The sequence below is a fragment of the Scyliorhinus canicula genome, chromosome 18, assembly GCF_902713615.1.
Source record: "Scyliorhinus canicula chromosome 18, sScyCan1.1, whole genome shotgun sequence".
Lineage (NCBI taxonomy): Eukaryota > Metazoa > Chordata > Chondrichthyes > Carcharhiniformes > Scyliorhinidae > Scyliorhinus > Scyliorhinus canicula.
Window position 1 is genome coordinate 130,356,813 of NC_052163.1, and position 16,873 is coordinate 130,373,685.

The 16,873-nt window shown below is 47.5% G+C and overlaps 1 protein-coding gene across 2 annotated transcripts in view; it reads right to left on the bottom strand.

Annotated features, from left to right (window-relative positions):
- Positions 1–1,082: 1,082 nt before the first annotated feature.
- LOC119953591 (E-selectin-like) overlaps positions 1,083–16,873 on the bottom strand; it is a 45,513-nt gene continuing 29,722 nt past the window's right edge. For both annotated transcript variants that reach the window (XM_038777988.1, XM_038777989.1), the window contains 4 exons: positions 12,416–12,595; positions 7,064–7,177; positions 5,375–5,396; positions 1,083–1,533 (listed from right to left, as the gene is read on the bottom strand). In XM_038777988.1, coding sequence (XP_038633916.1) covers positions 1,389–1,533; positions 5,375–5,396; positions 7,064–7,177; positions 12,416–12,595 — 461 coding nt within the window. In that variant the 3' untranslated portion in view covers positions 1,083–1,388. The remainder of the gene's footprint in view (positions 1,534–5,374; positions 5,397–7,063; positions 7,178–12,415; positions 12,596–16,873) is intronic.

A 16,873-nucleotide genomic window follows, 5' to 3' on the forward strand; every position in this document is an offset into this window, starting at 1 on the left:
CGTTTCAAGTCCAATGACTCTTTGTCAAAGCTCATAAGCTCATTGTCAAAGAGTCATTGGACTCGAAACATTAGCTCTTTTCTCTCCCTACAGCTGCTGCCAGACCTGCTGAGATTTTCCATCATTTTCTCTTCTGTATTTTTCTTTGTTCTTTGTAGTAGTCTAATCCAGCTGCTGACCCAACATGTGGATTTCACTCCATGTATTTGTAGACGAGGAGCTGGGTTAACTTCTCTTTCCATAGTGTTGGCCGTGGTTCAGTTGGTCGCAATCTTGCTCTGAGTTCCAGTCCCACTCCAGGGCTTGAGAACAACAATGGCACTGCGGTGTACACTGAGGGGATGCTGCGCTGTTGAGGGTTCTGTTCCTTGGATGAAACATTAAACTGAGGCCCCAACTGTCTGCTTGAGTGAGGAAAATGTTCCTGTGGTTATATTTGAAAATGAAAATGAAAAATGCTTATTGTCATGAGTAGGCTTCAATGAAGTTACTGTGAAAAGCCCCTAGTCACCACATTCCGGCGCCTGTCCGGGGAGGCTGGTACGGGAATTGAACCGTGCTGCTGGCCTGCTTGGTCTGCTTTAAAAGCCAGCGATTTAGCCGAGTGAGCTAGAGTGGCGGTCCTGCCTAATATTTATTCCCTAATCAAGATCACAAAACAGATGATGGCTTCGAGATGTAGGTGTTGCAGAAAGATATAAATATAAGTTTTTCTCTTTGGTATTGGAGCCAAGTTTGAAACAAGGCAGTGAACTCAGTTCTACTGTCCTCAGTGTAGAGCCGGGATTGAATCTGGAACTTTATTCCATTGCAAGTGTAATTGTTCACTGCATCATGCAACTGGGCCAGTAGGAGAGCCAGCAATCGTATCCCATTTCCCACAGTGCGAAAATTGGGAACCTTCAGTCCTGACCGATGATACATTCAGAACTGTAATACCTTCAGGCCCTGGGCTCTGGATCTATGATGTGTGCGCAATAATATTTCCAAAATTATATCAAAACAATAACAATGCTGTTGTGAGCTATTGTAAACCCTCATTACATGTATCTAGTTTTAAAACAAAGTATTGCTGTTATCTATTTTTCTTTCCAATATCTTTTCAGTTTAATATTATACAATAGCTTAGAAATTACTATCGGTGATGTTGGCACTCAAATGCTCAACACGTTCAAAAGACATTCTTCAATTTATTATTTTAACAAAAGTGCAGATTTTTAAAAATGAGTTACTGTCTCCACTAAGGTTACAGTGAGCGAAATGCCATAAGATACATTAAGTATCTGCGAATACAACAACAGTTTAATATTGATGTCTGAGAAAAGACAATGTTGCACATTTCAACAAGTGAAGCTCCAACGGTTTCCTGTTCACTTTGCCATTCTTATCTACTCTAAATTCTTATATATTTCCTGATCTGTGCTGAGGTTGTTGACATACATTTCATCTTGTGGGATGTCATTATTCAGGTACGGTGTTGGTAGCACGTAAATACCTTGATTTTCATATGCCAAAGTCTTTTGTTGCATTGGGCTAGAAAGAAAATTGTGAACTTTGAATACTTATTATCATTATGAGAATAAACACACAAGATTCAGGTTTACAAATTTTACCCAATGTGCTGCCCATTTCAGTCATGTGAAAATTCTTCCGAAAAATTCAATATCATCTTTGAGAAGAAAGACAATAAAAAGGACCAATTATTCCCACCAATCCTATCCCCCGACCCACTCCCTTCAATCTCACCTGAAGAGGCATGTGAGAAGCTGATGGGTGTTTTGGTTTCAATGATTGAGACTAATGCCTCTCTGATACATCAACATCCTCTGGAGTGAGCCAGGTCCCAACATCAGCCCTGCACTTCCCTTAATGAATATACCATCTCTGGAAGACACAGGTTTGAAGGCGGTCTCCATATACCTGGTGAAATAGCCATGACTACTGTCCACCATAACCCTTAATCGCACTGCAGACAACCATCTACACATGTTCTGAGCATGTCCAAAACTAAAAGGTTTCTAGGGCAGCACGGTGGCGTAGTGGTTAGCACTGCTGCCTCACAACGCCGAGGTCCCAGGTTCGATCCCGACTCTGGGTCACTGTCTGTGTGGAGTTTGCACATTCTCCCCGTGTCTGAGTGGGTTTCGCCCCCACAGCCCAAAGATGTGCAGGGTAGGTGGATTGGCCACACTAAATTGCCCCTTAATTGGAAAAAATGATTGAGTACTCTAAATTTATTTTTTTTAAACTGAAGGAGTTCTGGCAGGAGTTTGCAGATGTATTGTCTGAGGTGTTGAGGGTGAAGGCGGTCCCGAGTCCAGAAGTGGCAATATTTGGAGTGTCGGATAACCCAGGAGTCCAGGAGGGTGAGAGAGGCAGATGTTCTGGCCTTTGCCTCCCTGGTAGCCTGCAGACGGATTTTCCTGGAGTGGAGGGACTCGGAGTCCCCGAAACCGGGGGTGTGGGTGAGGGACCAGGCAGAGGTCCTGAGGTTGGAGAAAATCAAGTTTATCTTAAGAGGGCCGGCTGGTAAGGGCAGCACGGTGGCCTAGTGGTTAGCACAACCGCCTCACGGCGCTGAGGTCCCAGGTTCGATCCCAGCTCTGGGTCACTGTCCGTGTGGAGTTTGCACATTCTCCCCGTGTTTGCGTGGGTTTCTCCCCACAACCCAAAAATGTGCAGAGTAGGTGGATTGGCCACGCTAAATTGCCCCTTAATTGGGAAAAAATAATTGGGTAATCTAAATTTTTTTTAAAAAGAGGGCCGGTTGGTTTGCCTGGAGGTGGAAGCCGCTCATCGACAGCTTCGAGGAGAATTGAGAAAGGGGGTCAATAAGTCACGGATAAGCCAGAACTTTCTCCAAACAGAACATTAGGAAAAAACAAAACTATTTTAGAACTAGCGTACCTCCTCTTTCCAGAATTTTAGGTTGCATTAGTTTGATTTTGAGGAACACACACCTTTGCTACTTCTCTGTCTAACATTACAAATCTAGTGTCCATCTTTTCCAAATCTGATGCTCCTGGTCAGTTGTCACTTTCTACTGGATAAAAGCAAATTACGGCGGATGCTGGAATCTGAAACGAAAGGGACAATGCTGGAAAATCTCAGCAAGTCTGGCAGCATCTGTAGGGAGAGAAAAGAGCTTTGACAAAGACTCTTTGACAAAAAGTCATCGGACTCGAAACGTTAGGTCTTTTCTCTCCATACAGATGCTGCCAGACTTGCTGAGATTTTCCAGCATTGTCCCTTTTGTGCCACTTTCTACTGCTTGATGTGTGTCGGGATACATTCGAGGCGGTATCTAAATTCAGTTGATTGTTGCTGGGTTGCTGGCTGTTTTTACACTGCGCTAAACCTGTGTTGGTGGCATTGCCTTTCAACACGGGGGTCTCATGCATTTAGGTGGAGTTCAAAAGGAAACTTTCGAATTCACAAACTGCTGCATGAAGGAAGCCCTGACAAAAATGGGTCTTCGCAGCTGGTGGTCCCAGCAAATGCAAAGGAGTCAGGAATTGTCACTGGCGTGAGTTTTGATACAATAATTTAAGTAACTGTTGTCAACTGATTTGCAGATTTCAGTGCCGTCTCCATTTCCACATTGCAGTTTACAGAATCAATATTAATAACCATTCAGCAGTAAAAGGTTCTATGAAATAAAAAATGTTTTTCTTTTTGTGTATTTAAAATTAAGAATGGAGCTTTCTAAAGAAACTGCTAGCTTTGATCCCCAGTATGTTCTGACCTAACTGATCCATGGCCAGGTTGTTGCCAGTGATTACAATGTCTGAAAGCTTGAGGCAGGAGCGGAGAACAATCAGCCAGCACCCCAATGCTTACAGATATCATTGCAAGAATTGGTTCTGATGAATTCACAATTAAATAGTCTGCTACTGTTCAGACTCATTGAAAATCCGGGCCAAGGTGCCAGAGATCTGGCAAAATATACAAAAGTATAGTTCACCTCAGATAGAGTTTCAGGGTTATAACAGATTGTTTAACTTTGGGAGTTCTATATTCCATCATAACGTTTGGAGCAAGAATTTCAATGATTTTTGTAACAATCTGTTATGGGCCAGGATTTAGAGAACCCCAAAGTGTATCATGGAGTTCAGCTGACCCACAACTTTTAAATAGATTGTGGTTATGGGGAGCACAAGGGCCCACTTTCCAGGTGTGATGCAACAGAGATCTAAAGCACTTTTAAAATGAATAATGTTTATTCTATGAATCCAGTTAACATTTTATAAAAACACAAGTAAACATCTTAGCAACTGTCAACTCAAATACTCCCCCAAAGAATACTGTACTCTGTAAGTAACCCAATGCACGGTAGCATTGTGGATAGCACAATCGCTTCACAGCTCCAGGGTCCCAGGTTCGATTCCGGCTTGGGTCACTGTCTGTGCGGAGTCAGCACATCCTCCCCGTGTCTGTGTGGGTTTCCTCCGGGTGCTCCGGTTTCCTTCCACAGTCCAAAGATGTGCAGGTTAGGTGGATTGGCCATGATAAATTGCCCTTAGTGTCCAAAATTGCCCTTAGTGTTGGGTGGGATTACTGGGACAAGGGGATATGGGGATAGGGTGAAGGTGTTGACCTTGGTTAGGGTGCTCTTTCCAAGAGCTGGTGCAGACTCGATGGGCTGAATGGCCTCCTTCTGCACTGTAAATTCTATGATCTATGAATCTTTCCTGGCAACATCCATATGTTAAACCTTTTTCAAAGAAAGACAGCAGGTTTAAATTCTCTACAGAAACAGGTATTACTTTGAAATCCTCAAATGAGCTGAAGAGAGTCTGTAGCTATAGAGAGAGAGATCATTATACAGCTGCTTGCTTTGCCTCTCAAAACAAAACTAAACACACACTGTAGCTGCCAGCTCAAAAGCGAAAGTAAAGCAAACAGCCCAGCTCCACCCACACTCTGACATCACTGCAGCTATTTGATAAACACCCATTTCTTAAAGGTACTGCCACATGACAAATCATACATAATTGCTCGTATTATTTAATCCTACATTATTTAATGTAATCTTTCAAATGAATACACAGGACAGTTTCAAAATTCTCAAAGTAAACTAGAAATGTATTCTAATTGAAAATTAAAATCTGCATATTGAGCCATGAACTGTTATTATGGAGATGGAAGGGAAATTCAGAAATATTTGTGGATGGAGTGTTGACAGAAGTACAGGACCCTAACTAACATAATTTAGTGGCACGGAAACCAACCGCATTTACAACAGTCGTGTCACGCTATTGAAGAAATTCCACTTGTAACAGGCGAGTTTGTCATTACCACTGCTTATCCTTAAATCATTAAACTATCTTTGACTGAAACAGTGTGCCAGAATAAAGTATTGAATGATACTCACAGGTCATCGCTGGTGCTTTGCGCTAAAGAAAAGATAGAAAGAGGTTATTGGAATGGATGCATCTTAAGATCTGTAGCACATTTCCGCCTGTATCTTATTTCACAGCATAAGGAGCCACATCAAAGGTTATTGCACAAGATAAAGTTACATGATGCAGGGGGTAATATTAGGGAGATGGTGGCAGAGTGTCCTTGTCACTGGACTAGTAATCCAGTGACTAGTAATCTAGTAACTAGTAATCCAGAGACTAGTAATCCAGAGACTAGTAATCCAGAGACTAGTAATCCAGTGACTAGTAATCCAGTGACTAGTAATCCAGAGACTAGTAATCCAGTGACTAGTAATCCAGAGACTAGTAATCCAGAGACTAGTAATCCAGAGACCAGTAATCCAGTGACCAGTAATCCAGAGACTAGCAATCCAGTGACTAGTAATCCAGAGACCAGTAATCCAGTGACTAGTAATCCAGAGACTAGTAATCCAGTGACTAGTAATCCAGAGACTAGTAATCCAGTGACTAGTAATCCAGGGACTAGCAATCCAGAGACTAGTAATCCAGTGACTAGTAATCCAGAGACTAGTAATCCAGTGACTAGTAATCCAGAGACTAGTAATCCAGAGACTAGTAATCCAGAGACCAGTAATCCAGTGACTAGTAATCCAGAGACCAGTAATCCAGTGACTAGTAATCCAGAGACCAGTAATCCAGAGACTAGTAATCCAGAGACTAGTAATCCAGTGACTAGTAATCCAGTGACTAGTAATCCAGAGACCAGTAATCCAGTGACTAGCAATCCAGAGACCAGTAATCCAGTGACTAGTAATCCAGTGACTAGTAATCCAGTGACTAGTAATCCAGAGACCAGTAATCCAGTGACTAGCAATCCAGAGACCAGTAATCCAGAGACTAGTAATCCAGTGACTAGTAATCCAGTGACTAGTAATCCAGAGACCAGTAATCCAGTGACTAGTAATCCAGAGACCAGTAATCCAGTGACTAGTAATCCAGAGACTAGTAATCCAGTGACTAGTAATCCAGAGACTAGTAATCCAGTGACTAGTAATCCAGGGACTAGTAATCCAGAGACTAGTAATCCAGTGACTCAGGATAATGATCTGAATACCTGGGTTGAAATCCCACTGTGGCAGATGATGGAATTTAATTCCATAACAAAAAACAATCTGGAATTAAAAGTCCAATCGATTGTCATAAAAACCCGTCTGGTTCACTAATGTCCTTCAGTGAAGGAAATCTGCCGCCCTTACCTGGTCTGGCCTACATGTGACTCCAGACCCAACCAGCGATGCTTTGACAAGGGATCATCTGGTCTCGAAACATTTGCTCTGTTCTCTCCCTACAGATGCTGCCAGACCTGCTGAGATTTTCCAGCATTTTCTCTTTGGTTTCAGATTCCAGCATCAACAGTAATTTGCTTTTATCCAGATTGTTGTGGTGGTTGGAGGTCAATCATCTCAGCTCCAGGACATCACTGCAGGAGTTCCTCAGGGTAGAGTCCTCGGTCCCAACCATCTTCAGCTGCGTCATCAGTGACCTCCCTTCCATCATAAGGTCAGAAGTGGGGATGTTTGCGGGTGACTGTACAATGTTCAGCACCATACACAAGTCTTGGAATAAAAGGCGATATATTAAATGTTATAATAATGCTGATTACACAATCAGGATATTACCTTGATGCTTTCTCCTATTATACCAACAGATCACAGTGAGTAGAATTAGAAGAGCTGCTGCTATTGATCCCACAGGAACAATGATTAGGATCAGTTTGAGTTGATTAACAGTGCCTAGAGATCAAAACATGAAAATTGAGAGTAATAGATTAATTAATTGTTACATGTGATGAACAAAGTCAGGCATTGGCTCAGTGAGGTTAACTTTATAAAAAATGAATTGCCCAAAATTCTCAGATATGCTCAATTCGCATATTTGGAGAATTATACCGAGCATTTTGAGTTAGTATCTATGATTTCCCCATTCGCTAAATTTCTGGTAAGAACTTAACACCGTATTGTTATGAAAACAAAGGTAGTTTTAAGGGATTTATACTTGTATTGGTAAACATGAGAAATAAATTATAGTTGTAAGTGGGTATAATTTAATGTTTCTGTGATTGGAATGGTAAAGCCTGTAGTTAGATTCATGCTCGAATGTATGTGTGGGGGTTGGTTTCAATTCTCACCGTGATTCTATTTAAATAAAATGAAATAAAAATTGCTTATTGTCACGAGTAGGCTTCAATGAAGTTACTGTGAAAAGCCCCTAGTCGCCACATTCCGGCGCCTGTTCGGGGAGGCTGGTATGGGAATTGAACCGTGCTGCTGGCCTGCCTCGGTCTGCTTTAAAAGCCAGCGATTTAGAACATAGAACAGTACAGCACAGAACAGGCCCTTCGGCCCTCGATGTTGTGCCGAACAATGATCACCCTACTTAAACCCACGTAACCTGTATACCCATAACCCAACAATCCCCCCATTAACCTTACACTATGGGCAATTTATCATGGCCAATCCACCTAACCCACACATCTTTGGACTGTGGGAGGAAACCGGAGCACCCGGAGGAAACCCACGCACACACGGGGAGGATGTGCAGACTCCACACAGACAGTGACCCAGCCGGGAATCGAACCTGGGACCCTGGAGCTGTGAAGCATTGATGCTAACCACCATGCTACCGTGAGGCCCCTACCGTGGGTTTAGCCCAGTGCTAAACCAGCCACTTCTATTGTGCTTAGAGAGGGCTATGGCATGAAGAGTAAACAGAACCAGCAAGGGTTGCTTAGCTTCCACACAGGGGTCCCTTTTCTGGGGCAGGGGTCTGTGCAGCGAGGGGGGGGGTTGTCTGTGTATGGAGGGGGTCCCTGTGGGGACCCACTATTACAGGTGCCCTTGTGGGGTCTCTCCCTAATACTGGGGTCCCTATGGAGGGGTCCCTGGAGGGTCCCCCTGTAAAAGGGGTCCTTGGGGCGTGGGGCAGGCCACCCCTGTACTTGGGGGGACACCCAGGTAATCTCGAGGTGGGGGACTACTGTGTGGTGGGGGGGAGGTGGCTAGCCGTGGGTCCTCGCTATCAGACCACCCGCTCATGAGGGCAACCTGATAGCTGGATTCCCTGGCAATCCCTTGTATTCCACATCAGGCATAAATGTGCATGGCGTGGACCACTGAGTTGCAATCTGCTTTATGATCCCAAGGGGATCAGAAAATTGGTGCAATTCAGCACCGGCAGGAATCTCCACCCCCTCCGAAATGGCATCATCGCACCACGTGCTGTGCAATGTAGCAACATTGTTGGCGCATCATCAGCTGTCCCTCCTGTGATGCTCCGCCCCTGATGGGCTGAGGTACCGATGGCGTGGAACACGTGTGGTTTCAGCCGTGCGGGAACCCGGCATGGTGATTGGCCGGGAGGGGGGGGGGGGGGGGGGGGGGGGGGGGGGGGGCTTCTGCGAGGGCTGGGGGGAATGATGGGTGGTGGTCAGGGGGTGGCAATGGGTGGGCTGTGGGGTTGTGGATGGCGGGTCAGGTCCATGCTGCACGACGTGACCGCTGCAGGTATCAGCTTTGCGCATGCGCGGCCCAGGACACTAGTTGCTTGAAAGTATCAGTATCAGGAGTGGGAGGATAGGAGAGGCTTCGTACTGTACCGTAGATAAGTGCACCACAGGCCAATAACAGAGCCATTCTCTGCCTGTTTTCGGCATGGAAGGCGGGAACTTCACCCGGTGCCAGTGCTAGCCCCTCACCAGTCCCAGAAACGGTGAGGGTTTCATGCAGATATTTTGGTCGTAAAGGACCACACATGCTCCGCTGGTGCCAACACTTAGCGGCTGAAATCGAGAATCCAGCCCACGGTCTCCCAAATAGAGAATCATGGGGCGCGATTCTCCGCACTCCCGACGGTGCGGAGAATAGCGTGGCTCGTAAAATTTTACGGCCACGCTGTTCCGACGCCCTCCCGCTATTCTCCCCCCCCCCCCACGCCTGACTCCCGATACGAATCGCTGCCGCCGTTTTTTTACGGCCGGCAGCGATTCTCAGCTGTCCGGTGGGCCGAAGTTCCAGCCCTTTACGGCTGTTTTTACGAACGGCAAATACACCTGGTCTGGCCGTTCGTAAAAACGGCCGTAAACTGTCGATTTTTAAAACCATGGCACTGATTGGCACGGCAGTACCACGGCCGTGCCAAGGGTGCCATGGGCCCGCGATCGGTGGGCACCGATCGCGGGCAGCGGGCCCGATGCCCGCGCACTCTTTGTCCTTCCGCCGCCCCGCAGTATCCATTCGCGGGGCGGCTGAGGGGCATCCCGGCCCGCGCATGCGCGGGTTTCGCGCAAATGCGCGATGATGTCATCCGTGCATGCGCGGGTTGGAGTCTTCCAATCCGCGCATGCGCGGCTGACGTCATATGACGCGTCAGCCGGCGCTAACTCTGGCAAGCAGGCTTAACGAAATTCGTTAAGCCCGCGATGCCGGAGTTTACGGCGTCGGGATGCTAGCCCCGACCGGAGACCAGAATCGGTTCCCGGTCGGGAAGGGGGGGGCTGGCATCAAACCCGCCCGGATTTGACACCAGCCTTACGATTTCTCCCCATATGGGAGAATCGCGCCCATGACCTTTAAGTTTTAATTTTAACTGAATTTGTTGGCAGTTGGAAACAGGGTACTGGGGAGTGAACCTCTTCCAACTCTGCCAGCAGATACTGGACAGGACAAAGGAGTTACAAAGACGCAGGCTTTCGAAGGAACAAGATACAGTCCAGATAACCAGGGAATTGGGACAGAAATTTCTTAAGATGACTGGAGTTAAAAAATCAGAGACCAATGTATGATTCAGAAGAATTCAAGGAACGGTAAATAGAGTGTTCTGAGTTAAAGAGACAATTGAAATACCAGACTTTAAAAGTAAATCTGATGCCATTTTAATACAATCTGGGAATTGAGAGTTAAAGCAATTGTGAACAGTTTCCTCATCAGTCAAGACAAATAAATCGTAAAGGGGTTGAACTTGGTTCGCTGTGGAGCAGAAGCTTTGTTTAAAAGTCATTTGGAAAACCTAGTCTGGATTTCAGAATGTAAATCACAGTCATCTGGGGGGGATTCTGAGGGGGCATCTCGAGACTTTCACTTGGGGTTCAAAGCAGAGTGTGTGTATTTGACCACACTCATCTTGTGTGCTTAACAATGTCTTTGTGTGTTAATGAGATCATTGTAGCTTAAGATGTGTAACTGCTTTGTAACCTGCATTAATCTTAAAATCTGTGTGTAAATGTAAAACTAAGGAGTGTGTATCATAATCCATTTTTTCCATTTTTAATAAATAAATATTTTTTTCTTGTTAAAATTAATGAGCAGTCCTGTGGCTGTGTTCCTCCATGTTTTATTTAAATCAGTGAAGGTTATGGGGTCAGGGATCTATTCTGGGATCTTCCCATCCAGTCAGAACACCAAGTGGGATCGGAACAATATGTCAACACTGAAGAGTTGACATCTCCCCATAAGACCATAAGACATAGGAGTGGAAGTAAGGCCATTCGGCCCATCGAGTCCACTCCGCCATTCAATCATGGCTGATGGGCATTTCAACTCCACCTACCAGCATTCTCCCCGTAGCCCTTAATTCCTCGCGACATCAAGAATTTATCTATCTCTGCCTTGAAGCCATTTAGCGTCCCGGCCTCCACTGCACTCCGTGGCAATGAATTCCACAGGCCCACCACTCTCTGGCTGAAGAAATGTCTCCGCATTTCTGTTCTGAATTTACCCCCTCTAATTCTAAGGCTGTGCCCACGGGTCCTCGTCTCCTCGCCTAACGGAAACAGTTTCTTTGCGTCCACCCTTTCTAAGCCATGTATTATCTTGTAAGTTTCTATTAAATCTCCCCTTAACCTTCTAAACTCCAATGAATACAATCCCAGGATCCTCAGCCGTTCATCATATGTTAGACCCGCCATTCCAGGGATCATCCGTGTGAATCTCCGCTGGACACGCTCCAGTGCCAGTATGTCCTTCCTGAGATGTGGGGCACAAAACTGGACACAGTACTCCAAATGGGGCCTAACCAGAGCCTTATAAAGGCTCAGTAGCACATCGCTGCTTTTATATTCCAACCCTCTTGAGATAAATGACAACATTGCATTCGCTTTCTTAATCACAGATTCAACCTGCATGTTTACCTTTAGGGAATCCTCGACTAGCACTCCCAGATCCCTTTGTACTTTGGCATTATGAATTTTCTCACCGTTTAGAAAGTAGTCTATGCTTGGATTCTTTTTTCCGAAGTGCAAGACCTCACATTTTCTCACGTTGAATTGCATCAGCCATTTCCTGCACCACTCTCCCAAACTGTCTAGATCCTTCTGCAGCCTCCCCACTTCCTCAGCACTACCTGCCTGACCACCTAACTTTGTATCATTGGCAAACTTCGCTAGAAGTAAAGCTCCACATAATCAAGACAAGGGCAATAATCTACCTTTCCTACTCTCTAATTCAGGGAATGTTTATACAATTCCTAAACAGCTAGAAAAATTAGATGAAATAGATCAAATTAAACTGTCCATTGATTTTTGTTACTCATTGTTTGAAATGTTATGCTTCAAAAATGTTTACTCCAAGACTGTTGCTTTATATTTTGCATTTCTAACTAAATGAACGCAATGTTTCTCATTTGTTTTTATTTTTAATAAATGAAAGATTCTATCTGTGTGTGAGGAATGGTGCTACTTAATGAATATAACATGGCTTCATGTCTGCGGTTTGCTGGTATTTATAGCCTGGACCAAGGGCCACTTGGTCAACCTGCTCTTCACCAGAAGTTCTTGGCAGACTCCTTGTTCCAGGTGTCTCTGGGGAATTGATGCAGAGCTGGCTCTGGTAAGCTGAAGAAATTTGGACTTTGTTCTATTCCTCATCTTATTCTTTGCTGGTTAGCTGAAGAATGTGAACAAATATAATCGATGGGGAAGGTCATTCCAACCTCCAACGAGCATAAGTGTCAAGTATCAGCATGTAAGGAATACTTACATTGTCCACCATGTGAATTCCAGCTCCCTGATTCCATACAGATGGTTTTATGATTTCCTTCCAGAGTGTAACCATCGTCACATGAAAAATAACAAGATGTGTTGTAATGCTTCTCACCATGGGGGCCCGAGCAATTCACATTGCTGTGTTCTGGTTTCTCTAAGAGTGCACAGGTAATTGCTATGAAGGAACATATTGGTCAGTAAATATTCATTAACAACAACTCCCTCTGGTGCGTATCACAGTTTATATGAAATAAAACATAAAGATAAACCATCACTGAAATGTTACTTACTTGGGCCCCCCGGTACTGCCCCCGGCACTCTGGCATTGCCCCCTGACACTATCCGCCAGGGGGACCCTCTGGGCAGCTCCATGGGGAAGGCGGTTCTCCGTGTCCCAGTGGGATGGGGGTTCCCCGAGAACGTGTGGGAAGGGGGGTGGTTCTCCGTGTCCCAGTGGGATGGGGGGGTTCCCCGAGAACGTGTGGGAAGGGGGGCGGTTCTCCGTGTCCCAGTGGGATGGGGGTTCCCCGAGAACGTGTGGGAAGGGGGGTGGTTCTCCGTGTCCCAGTGGGATGGGGGGGTTCCCCGAGAACGTGTGGGAAGGGGGTGGTTCTCCGTGTCCCAGTGGGATGGGGGTTCCCCGAGAACGTGTGGGAAGGGGGGTGGTCTCTCCGTGTCCCAGTGGGATGGGGGGGTTCCCCGAGAACGTGTGGGAAGGGGGGGTGGTTCTCCGTGTCCCAGTGGGATGGGGGGGTTCCCCGAGAACGTGTGGGAAGGGGGGTGGTTCTCCGTGTCCCAGTGGGATGGGGGGGTTCCCCGAGAACGTGTGGGAAGGGGGGGTGGTTCTCCGTGTCCCAGTGGGATGGGGGGGTTCCCCGAGAACGTGTGGGAAGGGGGGGTGGTTCTCCGTGTCCCAGTGGGATGGGGGGGTTCCCCGAGAACGTGTGGGAAGGGGGGTGGTTCTCCGTGTCCCAGTGGGATGGGGGGGTTCCCCGAGAACGTGTGGGAAGGGGGGTGGTTCTCCGTGTCCCAGTGGGATGGGGGGGTTCCCCGAGAACGTGTGGGAAGGGGGGTGGTTCTCCGTGTCCCAGTGGGGTGGGGGGGTTCCCCGAGAACGTGTGGGAAGGGGGGGTGGTTCTCCGTGTCCCAGTGGGATGGGGGGGTTCCCCGAGAACGTGTGGGAAGGGGGGTGGTTCTCCGTGTCCCAGTGGGATGGGGGGGTTCCCCGAGAACGTGTGGGAAGGGGGGTGGTTCTCCGTGTCCCAGTGGGATGGGGGGGTTCCCCGAGAACGTGTGGGAAGGGGGGTGGTTCTCCGTGTCCCAGTGGGATGGGGGGGTTCCCCGAGAACGTGTGGGAAGGGGGGTGGTTCTTTGTGGGCATTGGGAGCTGGTCCTCTTATTTTTGAACCGGACATTGGAGCGCCCCAATCTCAGGAAACCCAACATTGCTGGCATTATCGGGCCTCACCCACCAGCATGATGCCACGGGACACGTCACCTGGATATTTTTCTTCCCAATGCTAAACAATATATCGAGAAAAGCCAGGTGTGTAGCTGGCGTGTAGCTAAAGCAGCTGTAATGTCCCCATTAGTGATGAGGTAATGGGGGAGCCCAGCATCTGTTCAAAGAACCTTGTTTAATAAATTCTATTGTGTCATGTTCCAGTTCTGAATACTTTGGACATCTTGTTGCAATGCGGCTCTTGGGTATCAATCGGCAAATCAAAACAATTTCTAGCTACAACCACATTGTATAGACTCTATAAAAAGCAAAGCAAACAGGAACTAACACCAATGTCTTTGCCCTGTGCAGTGAAATTTAAGGAAGCTGTGTCATTCGAGACAGGATTCTTAGTCTTCGTGGCAATGTCCAGATTGGAGAAGAATCACATCACACAGTTGTTTTTTTAGGAGTTCGGAGGCAGTTGAGTCTAATTAGTTTGTTAATGTTTTTTCATCAATGAAACTTGAATAAACATTACTTCTTTAATCCATCAAAGGTTTTTCTCTAAGCAAACTAGCGCTAGGGATATTAGTAGAGTAAGAGGCAACTTCATTGAGACAATACCTGAGGGGCATTGACAGGGATTGGATTGGATTGGATTTGTTTATTGTCACGTGTACAGTGAAAAGTATTTTTCTGTGAGCAGCTCAACAGATCATTAAGTACATGAAAATAAAATAAAATAAAATAATTAAATAATAGGGCCACACAAGGTACACAATGTAAATACATAGACACGGGCATCGGGTGAAGCGTACAGGGGTGTAGTATTAAGCAGGTCAGTCCATAAGAGGGTCGTTTAGGAGTCTGGTGACAGTGGGGAAGAAGCTGTTTTTGAGTCTGTTCGTGCGTGTTCTCAGACTTCTGTATCTCCTGCCCGATGGAAGAAGTTGGAAGAGTGAGTAAGCTGGTGGGAGGGGTCTTTGATTATGCTGCCCGCTTTCCCCAGGCAGCGGGAGGTGTCGATGGAGTCAATAGATGAGAGGCAGGTTTGTGTGATGGACTGGGCTGTGTTCATGACTCTCTGAAGTTTCTTGTGGTCCTGGGCCGAGCAGTTGCCATACCAGGCTGTGATGCAGCCCGGTAGGAAGCTTTCTATGGGGCGCGATTCTCCGCTGCCCACGACGGGTCGGAGAATAGCGGGAGGGCCTTCCCAACATTTTTCCCGACCTCCCACTATTCTCCCCCCCCCCCCCCCCCCCCCCCCCCCGGCCGCCCCACGACACGAATCGCTGCTCGCCGTTTTTTACGGCGAACAGCGATTCTCCTCAGGCCAATGGGCTGAGTTCCCAGGCCTTTACGGCCATTTTCACGAACGCAAACACACCTGCTATCACCGTTCGTGAAAACGGCCGCAAAGTGCCGTCCCGGACAACCATGGCACCGATTGGCTCGGCCGCACCACGGCCGTGCCAAGGGTGGCATGGGCCTGCGATCGGTGGGCACCGATCGCGGGCAGCGGGTCCGATACCCGTGCACTATTTGTTATTCCGCCGCCCCGCAGGATCAGTCCGTGGGGCGGCTGAGGGGCATGACGGCCCGCGCATGCGCGGGTTTGACGCATATGCATGATGACGTCATCGTGCGCGTCAGCCACCGTGACGCTTGGCGCGTGGGCTTAGCGACGGTCGCTAAGCCTGCGATGCCGTGCTTCACGGGGCCGCGCTGCTAGCCCCGCCCAGGGGGGGAGCATCAGGTCCCGGGAGGGGGCGCGGAGGCTGCCGTGAAACACGGCCAGTTTCACGGCAGCCTTTACGACTCGCCGCATTTGCTGAGAATCGCGCCCATGGTGCATCTGTAAAAGTTGGTAAGGGTTAATGTGGACATGCCGAATTTCCTTAGTTTCCTGAGGAAGTATAGGCGCTGTTGTGCTTTCTTGGTGATAGTGTCGATGTGGATGGACCAGGAAAGATTTTTGGTGATGTGCACACCTAGGAATTTGAAACTGCTAACCATCTCCACCTCGGCCCCGTTGATGCTGACAGGGGTGTGTACAGTACTTTGCTTCCTGAAGTCGATGACCAGCTCTTTAGTTTTGCTGGCATTGAGGGAGAGATTGTTGTCGCTGCACCACTCTGCTCGGTTCTCTATCTCCTTCCTGTATTCTGACTCGTCGTTATTCAAGATCCTGCCCACTATGGTCGTATCGGCAGCAAACTTTTAGATGGAGTTGGAACCAAGTTTTGCCACGCAGCCGTGTGTGTACAGGGAGTAGAGTAGGGGGCTAAGTACGCAGCCTTGTGGGGCACCGGTATTGAAGACTATTGTGGAGGAGGTGTTGGTGTTCATTCTTACTGATTGTGGTCTGTTGGTCAGAGCCAAGTCCTAGGTTTTGGAGCTTTGATATGAGCTTGGCTGGGATTATGGTGTTGAAGGCGGGGCTGTAGTCAATAATTAGGAGTCTGATGTTGGAGTCCTTGTTTTCGAGATGCTCTAGGGATGAGTGTAGGGCCAGGGAAATGGCGTCTGTTCTGGACCGTTTGCGACGGTATGCGAATTGAAGTGGGTCAAGGCGTTCTGGGAGTATGGAGGTGATGCGCTTCATGATCAGCCTCTCGAAGAACTTCATTACAACTGACGTCAGGGCCACCGGGCGGTAGTCATTGAGGCACATTGCCTGGTTCTTCTTTGGTACTGGTATGATGGTGGTCTTCTTGAAGCAGGTGGGGACCTCGGAGTGGAGTAGGGATAGGTTAAAGATGTCTGTGAATACCTCTGCCAGCTGGTATGCGCAGGCTCTGAGTGCACGACCAGGGATCCCATCCGGGCCCATCGCCTTCCATGGGTTCACTTTCAGGAAGGCCGATCTGACTTCGGAAACTGTGATGGTGGGTACGGGTGAATTATGGGCTGCTGGGGCACTCGACAGCAGATTGTTGGTTACCTGCTCGAACCGAGCATAGAATGCACGGAGTTCATCGGGGAGGGGTGCACTGCTGCCAGAGATAC